A 12,703-nucleotide genomic window follows, 5' to 3' on the forward strand; every position below is an offset into this window, starting at 1 on the left:
ACATAGCATGGCTTTAAATGAAATTATATTTAAAACATAGCCAAAGGTTCATAGAACACTTAATTGCATGTGAGCATGTGAGTGTGTGTATATGGGTGTGTGTGTGTGTGTGTGTGTGTGTGTGTGTGTGTGAGAGAGAGAGAGAGAGAGAGAGAGAGAGAGAGAGAGGAATACCCATTAGAATAATTCACATCCCAGGCCAGAAAGTTTGTGGAAACTCAAAAGCCAGCCAATCACCATCCCCACTACTCTGTTCCTCCTGTACCAGGGATACTTCTATTGATCTCGGGTAATAATACTTCTAATCACCATTTTAAAAGTGCCTCCATGGGGACTTCCCTGGTGGCGCAGTGGTTAAGAATCCGCCTGCCAATGCAGGGGACACGGGTTCGAGCCCTGGTCCAGGAAGATCCCACATGCCACGGAGCAACTAAGCCCGTGTGCCACAACTACTGGGCCTGTGCTCTAGAGCCCGCATGCCACAACTACTGAAGCCCACATGCCTAGAGCCCATGTTCCACAACAAGAGAAGCCACCGCAGTGAGAAGCCCGCATACCACAACGAAGAGTATTCCCCGCTCGCCGCAACTAGAGAAAGCCCGTGTGCAGCAACAAAGACCCAACGCAACCAAAAATAAATAAATAAATTTATAAAAAATAGGAAGAAAAAAGTGCCTCCATGGAAGGCACTTCATGATTATCGTAGTAAACCTGCATGAAAATTCTCTAAGTTAGGAATTATCATTCCATTTTACAGATGGGAAAGTTGAGTCTTAAGCCATTAAATAACTTGCTCAAGGTCAATTCACTTCGTCTCAGGTCAGGTTGTCTCTTAGATTCTCAATCTTGCCTAATCGACAGCTGCTACTTCTTCCTAATGCATGTGGACTACACATCTAAAACCAAAATGTGCACATCTTAGCTGAGCTAAAGCACACCTCAACATAAAACTGACCGACACACCCTGAATTCAATGGTCAGCTTCAAAATGAGTCATTTTGAAACTATGCACTCACAACCCAGTCTTCTGTGTTGGCCCTGTGTTATCCTTGCTCAGACTATTGTTAAAGAACCAGTCAAAGCATAAAACTCGAGTGTCCACAGACCCACCCACCCACCTCCAACCCCAAACGCAACATCTTCTTTTCTTTTGATTCTCACATTCCCAGAATCAGGATTGGGATTCAATTCAGCAAATTTTAAGGTTCTATTCAGGTAAGGCACTGTGCAAAGCAGTGTCAGAGATCCAAAATCAAGTAAGCTGGTGTTTGTAGGGCCACAATGTAGAGATGTAAAGTGGTGTCTCGCCCGAGGCTGCCTGGTCCAGGGGGTGAATGTGGCCAGAAATCCAGCCCGTGCTGTACGTTTCAAGCCATGCTCTCTGACATTGGTTTGCTTTCACTCAGATGAAGGGGAGCTTTTTTTTCATTTCTCAGAAAAGGTATCGCATGGTCTCGTGGAGTCCTGAGTTCACCTGGCTTCGAAGAGTTTACGATTGAATAGGAGGGAAAGACAAGAACACAGATAACAAAACATCAGTCCATCAGGTTGATGATCCTGGGGGAGGACGATACGGAGCCATGGACACAGTAAATCTCATCGGATGGGGGAGGAAGCACAGCTTCACGGAACTGGAGGACACGAGAGGGGACTGGGAAATGAGCAGCTTTGGGGCATGTGGAGATGGAGGGAGGGCATCCAGGTCCGGGATTAGAACAAGCAGAAGCAGGAGCCTCAGGGGCTGTGGGTGCATCCTCTCTGACTGGAAGGCGGGGGCAGGGGGTGGTGTGGGGCCGGGAGGGACCACTAGTTCGGAAGCAGCGGGAAGCCAGTGTAACAGGTTGGCTGTGCTGAGAGTGGTTTGATCCTTCAGGACAGGCAGACACCGTGAGCTCCTTTCCCTGAGTCCCGGGTGACCGGACGAGAGGTGTGCTACAGGAGGAATGATGTGGAAGGCTCGTGCCAACGGACTGCTGGGGAAGAGACAGGAGAGGGACCTGGCTTGGTGACGTTACCATGGCAGTTGAGGACGTGATAGCAGCCCAAGCGGGGGTGAGAGGAAGGCAAACCGAAAGGAGGAGGATGGATGTGAGAGCGAGCACAGGCGATGGATTATGTGCAGGTACAGAGAAACTGGTGTGGGGAACAATTTCCCTCCAAGGAAAAGCCAGAGAGTCCTTACCGCGGCTAAGGAGACCCTCTGTGACCCTCCCCATCCCCCAGCCCTCTCTGCCCTCACCTGCATCCCTCGCTCTGCTCTTCTGCAGACAACACTAAGCTCTCTCCCACCTCACTTCTGCTGCTCCCTGTTCTGGCTCACTCTCCCCCCAGGTATTCACGGGGCAGCTGACTTCCTGCTATTGAGAAGTATTCACAGACCTTCCCTATAGAAACCAGCACTTACCCACCCCGGACCCCCTTTACCCCACTTACTGCACCTTAGTTTCCTTTGTAGCACTCTTCACTGTATAGTCTGTCTCCACCAATGTCTTTCCAAATAAGGAGCTTTGTTTTGTTCACCGCCGTATCCCTAGCACCTGGCACAGAATAGGTGCTCAGTAAGTATTTATTGATATCACCAGCTATTTGGGTATTTTTTTGCTTCATTCAAGTCAGAACAGTCCAGATGTAAAATGTGTAGCCCTGGGAGACAGTGATTTCCTTAATACTAGACTGATTCACAGTTAGGCAGGACAACCCGTGGTAGGAAATGTTATGTGAATAATTCAGTCTCTTGGAGACCCCTTCAAGCCTGAGAACCTATAAATCTAAGTACTGTGCTTTGTGTGTGTGGTTCCCCCAGAGAGGGAGCATTCTGTCAGAGCACAGAGGGTTAATGCATAGACCCTAGAACCAGACTCCTAGGGTCTAAATCAGGGCTCTGCCACTTATTAGCTGTGCCACCTTGGGCATTTCTGTACCTCTCTGAATACTTCTCATGTCTCATCTTTTTTTTTTTTTTTATCTTTTTTTGCGGTACGCGGGCCTCTCACTGTTGTGGCCTCTCCCGTTGCAGAGCACAGGCTCTGGACGTGCAGGCTCAGTGGCCATGGCTCACGGGCCCAGCCGCTCCACGGCATGTGGGATCCTCCCGGACTGGGGCACGAACCCGTGTCCCCTGCATCGGCAGGCGGACTCTCAACCACTGCGCCACCAGGGAAGCCCTCATGTCTCATATTTAAGTGTTTTACTGCTCCTCAGTCATGGTCTGACTTCTCAAAGTTAAGGTCCCTTTAGCAGGTTACCTGGCAAAGTAGAGAAGTCAAGAGCAGTGTTGAGTTCATGAGCACTGTTTCCTAGGACATTTGCAGAAACTGTAGGAACTCTCTTACGGATCATTCTAAAGGTTATTGATTTGCTACCAACAAAATCATTCTTTGGAAATTGTGTCCTAACACAACTTGGCTTTACTATTCAGAAAGCACTCCGAACTGCACATGTCGAGTTGTGATATGGGAACTTTCTTGAGCTCTGATAGCCTTTTGTGAGATTTAAATATGTGACTTCTCAGAGTACAAATATTTTTTACAAAGCAGCTGCCTTCAGATAGCAGTTATCTCCTGGAGAGGAAAGGCAAATTGATACAACATGATTGGCAGTCATTAAAAAGTCAATACTCTCCTTTTATTTATTTATTCTCTGCATTTGAATAAGTGACTTTTGTGTGGAGACAAGGCAAAGGAAGCTTGTCTATATTAAATTATCCTAAGAAGAAAATTTGATTCGAAGAACACTAGCAAATTGTAGTTGGTCTGTACTATCTTTCAGGGCTTAGGAATATTTTTATTATACTGATTTGGAATGTTAACCAGATTTGACTTGTAGATCCTTTTAAGAATGGACTCTGGGGCGCAGCTGGGCCCGTGAGCTGTGGCCGCTGGGCCTGCGCATCCGGAACCTGTGCTCCGCAACGGGAGGGGCCACAGCAGTGAGTGGCCCAAGTACCACAAAAAAAAAAAAAACAAAGAATGGACTCTGGGGCTTCCCTGGTGGCGCAGTGGTTGAGAGTCCGCCTGCCGATGCAGGAGACACGGGTTCGTGCCCCAGTCTGGGAGGATCCCACATGCCGCAGAGTGGCTGGGCCCGTGAGCCATGGCCGGAGCCTGTGCTCCACAACAGGAGAGGCCACAACAGTGAGAGGCCCGCGTATCGCAAAAAAAAAAAAAAAAAAAAGAATGAACTCTGCCGTTGTCACACCAGTTCTTACTAACACTGGCAATGTAACCCGAGGATCTAGTGGCAGGATCAAGGGGAAAACAAACAAAAAAAGGCATCATCAGCAAATCACGCACACTTGGAAACAATCATCATGTTCGAATGAGTCTTAACTTTGTTCCAAATACCCAGGGCATGTGTAGGTTTTATGGGTGTGGACATATATCACAAGATACAAGATTCTCATCACCATCCCTTTTTCTGAGCCAACCGTTGGGCAAACGGAAATGTTATCGGTCCAGAACCAGTGGTCTTCTTGGGGTGACATAAAAAGAGATGACCCAAAGCCAGATCAAGAGATGCCCTGGAGTTATTTATAAGTGAAAAGCCATATTACCCTCCTGCCATCCTGAGCCCCTCAACATCTGATTGGCTGGAATCTTAGAGTAGTGAGTCTCCCAGCTGACGGGTGACTCATCATGTCATTTAAGTTTGTCAGTCAATGGAAACCAGAGGTCCAAAGTCTCTCTCCAGGACTCTCCCTGGGGAAACTATTAGGGAGAAGGCAGCCTTGCCAGAAGTCTCAGTCCAGCTGGCCTAATGGGCATGTGCAGGGCATCTGCTTATACTCAGGGCCTGGCATGAGCAGAGGGCCCTGGAACGATTCTCTAGGTTTGCTGTCAGTTTTCTTACCATCAGCTACTAAGAAAGCCACCGGTAAACCAATGAGCACCTTGAAATATAAACAAGTAAAAAGACATTTAACTTTCCCATTTCAGCTGGGAAAATCTGAGTTCATTGTGGGTCTAGTGGGCTGGACTTCATGTAGTGGAAAGTACATCACATTTGGAGACAGAAAAGTTGGATTCCCATGCCAACCTGCACTTAGTAATATGAACTTAAATTTTTCTTTCTTTTTTTTTTTTTGCGGTACGCGGGCCTCTCACTGTTGTGGCCTCTCCCGTTGCGGAGCACAGGCTCCGGACGCGCAGGCTCAGCGGCCATGGCTCACGGGCCCAGCCGCTCCGCAGCATGTGAGATCCTCCCGAACCGGGGCACGAACCCATGTCCCCTGCATCGGCAGGCGGACTCTCAACCACTGCGCCACCAGGGAAGCCCTCTATCTGGCTTTTAAACTGATTTTATCAAGAAGCAAAGACATGCTCTTTCTTCAGAAGCTTACTCCTCCTGGCTTCCCTTTTCTGTCAGTGATGATAACCTTTATGGGTATAAAGATAACGCAGAGTCATTGTCTTTGACATCTCTCTCCACTTCTCCTTTGCCTTTTCCCATCCTATGAACCATCATTTTTCTTTTCCTTCTTTTATCTATCTTGGTGTCTCACAGAACCAGGCTTGACTCTAGTGCCAGGCATATGACCTTAAGGAACTTTCTTTACACACTGACACTTGGTGTCCACATCTGTGAAATGAAATAGTGGAAGTTGCAGATCTGTCTGTGAGGATTAAATCAGATTGCCTTTGCCAAATGCAGGGCACATGTGAGCTGAGTTCTCCCTTCTAGCTAAGTTGGATGCCCCAGGGACGTCTGCTATCACCCAGCCTTTTCCCCTTCCTGCTTCCATAGGGTCAACCCTGTTCTTCACTTTGCCTGGACTCTTCTCTCCCCCTTTCCCATTTCTGCCTATCAAGCTCGTATGCATCCTTCATGGACCATCTTTCAAATACTCCCTGCCTTTGGCCTCCAGAGGTGACGCTACTGCCTCTGGACTGTAAATGATTCTTGCATTTTATTCCTACAACTCATGAGGCACTTGACATGACTACTGTGTACTCTGCTTTTGTATATGTCATCTCTTCTTGTGAACTTTCATGTTTATCTGCCTTATGCATACCATTTACTTAATAAATAGTTTTCAAGTGACTGAAAAGAATCATCAGTTAATCCATGATGGATGTCCAGACCTGAAACGAGCAAATGAAGTGCTCTGGCAATTTGGAAGTGATGGAATGATTTAAACGAAGAATAAGACACCAAAGACACGTCCCATTTTGTGTGCTGATGTTTTAATGAATATTTTATAATCTTACAAAATAACTGGCTGTAGCTGTTTTACGTTACAATACAGTAGATAGCTCCTTTCACTGTGTTCCCAATCAAGCCAGCCCCTTGGGATGCTAACTGACACACTCAATAGTGATCTCACAGAGGAGAGGACATGCCAAATCCAATGCCTTGTAATGGGGGGGAAGGAAAAGAGGGAATCAAGAATAGCTCTTTACTTTCATGTACAAGTTTGTCAGCTGACCATTCTCCCCACTCTGCCCTCTCATCTCTCTAGTTGGAAACTGTCACACTAATCATCAGAGTCATCCAGCCCTAGGCAACCTGGACCCCAGCGCTCCTAGTTACTGGGAAAAAGAAGAAGCAGAGAAGTGATTTTGGAACAAGGAAACAAATGGAAGAGCCTCTGGGAGAGGCCCTCTGTGGCCCCATGTATGGGGAAGAGCAGCAGAATGCAGACCACCACATGCAGTGAGTGTGAGTTAATATCCACTGGGGATTTGTGATCGTGGTGTCTTAGAGCTTCAACTTTATTAGTGACCTGAGGAGCTCGAAGCACTAGGCTCCAGGGACAAAGGCTGGAAGAACCTGCCATCTATGAATGGCCAGGACTGACTTGGGCTGGGCAGCCTGTAGCCTGAAAGGCTTTCCACACACCCCCCAGAACCCTCCTCTCACCTTCCCAGGGCAGCGATGGAGTGCAGATGTTGCCAACAGAGAATGAAATATTTTAAAATGAAGTACGAAAGAGAAATGTTCTCACTGTAACTCCTGTGGGAAGACTGAGCCCAGATCCATGCTGGCATGAACCACAGGCTCCGTATTCCTGGGGCTTGGGGTGGGAGGAGGTGGGGGGGGGGGGAGTGGATGTAGCCTTCCTGAGCTGGGTGAAGCCCAGGATAACTCCCAAGCTCAGACATGGCAGGATTCCCCTGCACAGAGTCTGATATGCTTCAGGAAATTTGGATAACCATCTTACAACTGTTTTAAAATGAAGAATCGAAACTCTTCTTCTGTCCTTTCCATACTGAAGCCTATCAGAATCCCAGAAATAAATATTCTCTTCTTGGGGGAACTAAATGTGAACCCAGATAGGGAACAGTAGGTATCTAGGCTATTGTTTCCATTACGGCTGGAAATACAGAGAACAAGAGTATTTTGGATGGGCAGACTCTGGTCTTTCCCTTCCCCGGTGACCTTGCCACCCTCATTTCAGATCCCCACAGATAAATATGTTGTTCTTTCCTACGTGAAGTCTGGCTCAAGATAGTGGGGGAAGCATTTCTTCTTTCTATTGATATTTGCACAGCCACTGCTTTCAGGGTTGATGGGAAGAATAGAAAACTGTGGTCAGAGCCAGAGCAGGCGATCCAGGGAGGCCAAGGCTGCCCTTGAACTTTTGCCTGTTCTTCCCTTCCTGAGATGATAAACTGGGGTATTGAACAAGAAACTAGCTCCTTACTTTCTTTCCCCAAGGCCTAATCCATAAATCGTCACTAAAGAACAACTGCAGTAGACCACGTGCAAAATGAGTCAGCCCAGGACGTAAACAGAGGCAGGTTAACGCGGTCATTTCACATACAGTCCATCTATTGAACAAGAAAGGGTAACAACGACAAAATGGACCCTAAGCAGCTGAAATTCTTCTCTCTCCCCACAGAGTGTCACCCTTGCTCCATGTTACTTTCACAGCTTGCTCCAAGTGCTCTCTCTGGGACACATTTGACACATCACACTTGAATAGAATTTACCTCCGAGTCTGCATTGTCCAAAAGATCCCCTTTGGTCTGCTGTGGAGACTCGGAACGAGGCTGAGTCTCCTTGACTCAATTCATCCTCCAGCCCTGGGCTCTGATTTACCCTGACTTCTCCCCTGTCTATGGCCTCCTCCAAACCTGCCTGTTCTTCAGTTTCCTCCACCTTTCCCCGATGTCATTTCCATGACATTTTTTCCCCAGAAAGTCAACAATAGGTCATGTGGCTGTGAATGATGGCCAGGCTTGGAGACTTAGGAGAAGGGAGACCACAGGCCAAGTATGAGGAATGTGTGAGTTCCTGTAATCCTGGTGATGGGAGCGTGAGCCTACATACAGACTTGTGGACTGAGTGACTGGCTGAGAGCCACACTTGGAACAGGCACCTGTGGAAGTGCAGAAAATCCTGGGCCTCACCAACTGCAACGAAGAGTTCCAAGAACTGAAGAGAATGTATTCTTTTTGGATGGATACTTAAGAACCATAGTCTAGTTTTCCTGGACCCATCACCAATGGATAACCCCACCCACCTTTCCATGCCTTTTAGTATTATCATTCCAAGCCCCCATCTCCTCAAACTGGGCTCAGCTCCCAGTTCATAAAAAGATGATTAGCTGACATGTGATTATCAAAAACTCCATCTAATCTCTCCCTTTCCTTCCCCAGTTCCCTCTCAGCCTGCCAATCCCTAGGAATAGAAAGATGGCAGAAGAACTTGTCTTTTGGTCCTCAAACCCTCAGCATTCATTTTGGACGTGAACTTCACAGCAGCATGTGTGGAACAATGGATAATTTTTAGCTTAGTAGACAGCAAAAAATATAATATATATAATATATTTATATCATTATGTTTAAATACTTATAAAGAATTAATAACTAACCTCATTATTACTAAGGGAGACTACACAAAGAAAGGGAGAGAGCCAGTTTAGATTAGACGAGCCCTGAAAGACGGCCATCCATTCAAAATGGGTATGAGCAGAGTGTCCCTGGCAACTTCTCTTCTAGTATTTTGGTATTGGTTTACAAGTTGGGTGGGGCTGAATAGTTGGCAGGATGCAGAGTAGGGAGCAGGGCAAGAGTTGAGGATGGGATTTGATAGAATATAAATGGGGAAGGAGGGTCCTTGTATATATATCATATTTCTCTTTCCACTTTAAATCAACTGCCTCTTTGAAGAAATGTTTGCCTGTGACTCTTCCTTACTTGGGCTACTTGATGCAATAGTTGGCACCTGTAAACGTCCTCTTGCATTTCTTACAGGATCCTTGGTGTTCTTCTTCCTTCCTTCATTTCATGACCTTTCTTCTTCATTCATCTTTTGTTTCCTTTTGTGGAGGCCTCTGATTCTTACTGCCTCCAGGGCAGTGGAAGGAGGGGCTTGATCCCACAGTTACAGGTTTTCTTCCGCCTTGGGGTCTCGGCAGGTGCATTCATCCAGATCACAGTCAGCAGCGAATGGAATGACCTAGGAGAAATCAAAGAGACGTTGCAATCACTCATTTTTGCACGAAGCGTCACACGTGCAACCAGCTTTTGCTTTTTTTCTCACTTGGTCCCAGAGGAAGTGTGGGGTTGCGTGTTAGTATCACAGAATTGAAATTAACACTCGGTTCTTTCAGTTACACACCATGTCTCCTTAGGCAAGGTAAACCTTCCTTGCTTCACTTTCTTTATATATAAAGTGGGAGGACAACAGCAACTACCCAAGAGGGTGTTAGTGTAGTTTAAATAAGATGATGGATATGAAACACACATTTCTAGGCACCTCTAATATCTGTTACTACTACTTCTAATATTACCACTAGTGTTCAAAACTACTGCTGTTAATGTTTTTGTCGTTATTATCAACCTTCACAAAATCTTTGTAAAGTAGGTAAGATGAACGTTAGTATTTTCTTCTTACAGAGAAGGTCAAGAGAGGTAGGGTGACTTAACTCAAGGTCATGACACTACGATCTGGAAAACCAAGGCTCTATTACCTAGCTCTATGTCTTCTACTTTTTTGATGTTCTTGGGGCCATAGAATCATCTCTTCTATCTTCATAAGCTTGAGGTTTTGCCCTTCTTGAACCCAGGATATACTTTGGCTTGGTGAAACAATGCATCTCTCTACCCGTTGTTTGTGGCTAGATTGCCTTCCTGCTATGTAATTATCCCTCCTCCAGGTTAGAGATGGTCCAGCAAAAGTTGCTCTCTTCCTGCTTGCACTGCTACCAACAGATAATCATACTTTTTGAGTGTCCATAATTAGCTTCAGAGAGAACTGGGCATTCAGGAGACATGATGTAAAAGTGGCAAAGATTCTGCTCTTTGGGCATGGATAGTCAAATGAAACAACAATAGATCAGCATATTATTTAATAGTCCAAGTACACTGAAGAGATAGGCTGGGTGACTGGGCAAGTGGGCTGGAGAACGGGTGGTGGGGTTTGAGGAAATTTCCCAGCATATTTTCACATATGAATTAAATGTAATTTAGGAGTCAACAGGGGTGAAATGCTTTTTCAATCCTGATTCATGTGTATACTGGCCACAGGCACCAAAATCCATGAAAGAAAAACCCTAGATCTGCTGAGTGTGAGATGGAGATGGGGAGAGAATTGACTGCTTTCTTCCGAAGTGGTTATGCCTTCCTGAGTAGAAATGGGATCCTTGACCAGTTACTTTCTTCAAGTGAGACCAGGAACTAGTTGGCATGAGGTCTGACCTGCAATCCAAGCTCTTGATCTGTTTCTCACGGTTTGGGATTTGCTGGGTTTTAGAGCAAAAGGGGGCCAAATTGAACAGTGATACAAAAGTCCCTGAGCTCTCTGTACTAAATAAGTTAATTCATGTCAGTGGTGAGAACAATGCCTGGCACAGAGTGAGCCATCAGTAAATATTAGCCGTTAGGAGGAGTATTCAGGTCTGTGTAGAGGTAATCATGCAGACGTGACTTTATTGTGGAGACACATACAAGGAAGGAAACATTCTTGTGTATTTCTGATTCATCAAATCGGCCAACTAGCGTCAGTTATCTTTGGAGCTCTTGGGTTTTCATCCATATTATTCCAAATTTTCAGCCTATTCCATTTTATAGGCTTAGCTTAAGCATATCTATTTTAATAGCGTCCAGAGCAACAGGATAAAAGGCATCAAGGAAAGGGCTACTGCTCAGGGTACAGCGGGGGAGTGCTCCAGGTAGCTCGTGGTGGCCGCTCAACATACACCTGCAATGTGCTTGGAATACACTTCATAGGATTATTCATTTAGCTGTGAAGTTTAATAATAAGTGGATACCACTTCGTGGATAATCCTGCCTCTCCAAGGAGTAGAGGCCATTTTTCCCTACCTACAGAAACTTCTCCTGGGCAATGATAAGCAGGTGGGAGTCTTTGAGCAGCAGAAGCATGGCTTTTCTCTAGCAGTTACAGGACTGACAATGAGAGACTAGTGTTTTCTAACAACCTATCCTAAAATTACTATCCTTAATCCTGTCACTGTAGAAGCTCCCATGTTTGTTCGTTATCATTCCCTCTTCTTGACTGTTGAAGAAAAACAAATTATGATGCACCACGAAGGAGAGCTAGCCAAAGCTCCTGCCTCTATTCCTGGAAATGCCACCCTCTCCCTCCCACTCCCAGGTGCCCTCACTTACCTTCTTGGAGGAGAGCGTGGAAGAGCAGCAGTCTCCCCCATCATAGTGGCAGTAGGCCCGGTTATTGATGGTATCACACCAACCATCTGCTTGGAAAGGCTGGTAAGGAGGTAGCAAGTAACGGTCTAAGTACAACTTCACTCAGCTTCACCCTATTCTCCCACTCATCCCACTCCCAACATAATCCATGGAACTCGAGACATTATTACAGGAGAGCACCAAAGGGGGCAGGGTAAAAATTGACCTAACACTCTCAAGAAGTTGAAAAGTCTCAAGATAAGACCATTGGATCGAAGGAATTGTCAAATTTCACCACCAGTATCTGCTTCTGGCCTACTCTAGGGACCAGGATGGTTCATTTAATTCCTTGATCGACTTTTTCACCTTCTCGTAATAGTAGGTCTTTACATCATTAGGTAGGTTACAAAATATTTTCACACGTTAACTCTGTTGATCATCAGGAAAACCTGTGCATCAGGCAGGTTTGGCTTTTAAAGTCCCATTTTATCAGTGAGGAAATGGGGATAAATAGAGATGACAAAAATTACTCCGGGTCACACAGCTAGGTCAAGCAGAGTTTAGGCTTAGAAGTCATGTATCTTGATTTTTTGCTGCTTCTCACAGATTAAGGCCCATAACCCCCATCTCTTCTGGTCCTTGTACTTAGAGACCCTAATAGGCCTGGGTTGCTATAGACTCAAGTGATGTTTGTCCAGAATGCAGTGGTCCTAGGGTTTGGGACACCAGTGCCGGAACACAAATCATCCCACATGTACAGCTACTTCATGCACAGCAGGTAGACACAGGGTTAGAGCAGAGGAAGCCAAACGGTTTCCATCTACTCCTGTTACTGCTGCAAGTTAACAGGAACCAAAATGGGAAAGGGGCCCAGGCCAAACCAGAGTTAGTGGAGTGTTTCACCCCAAAAGGGAATGTATGATAAGAACAGCAACGAGCGGTTAAAAAAAATAGCTCAGCAGCCCAACGCACTGTTTCTCTAGAACCACTCTCAGAGGGAAACAGTGTCCCACGGCATCCTGGAGGGTGCACCAGCCCAGGCAGCCCACCTACTCAGCCACATTAGCTGCTCCCCACCCTGAGTGGATACCCAATTGCGAAGCCTCAGGAAG

General features: G+C 46.1%; 1 protein-coding gene across 1 annotated transcript in view; it reads right to left on the reverse strand.

Moving 5' to 3' along the window:
- Positions 1-6,991: 6,991 nt before the first annotated feature.
- The window catches only part of PAPPA2 (pappalysin 2), a 288,944-nt gene continuing 283,232 nt past the window's right edge, over positions 6,992-12,703 (reverse strand). Inside the window, exons 21-22 of the mRNA XM_019918648.3 lie at positions 11,574-11,672; positions 6,992-9,402 (exon numbers count right to left, since the gene is read on the reverse strand). Of these exons, the coding sequence (XP_019774207.1) occupies positions 9,328-9,402; positions 11,574-11,672 (174 nt within the window). The 3' untranslated portion in view covers positions 6,992-9,327. The remainder of the gene's footprint in view (positions 9,403-11,573; positions 11,673-12,703) is intronic.

This window comes from Tursiops truncatus, chromosome 1 (genome assembly GCF_011762595.2).
Source record: "Tursiops truncatus isolate mTurTru1 chromosome 1, mTurTru1.mat.Y, whole genome shotgun sequence".
NCBI classification, from domain to species: Eukaryota; Metazoa; Chordata; class Mammalia; order Artiodactyla; family Delphinidae; genus Tursiops; species Tursiops truncatus.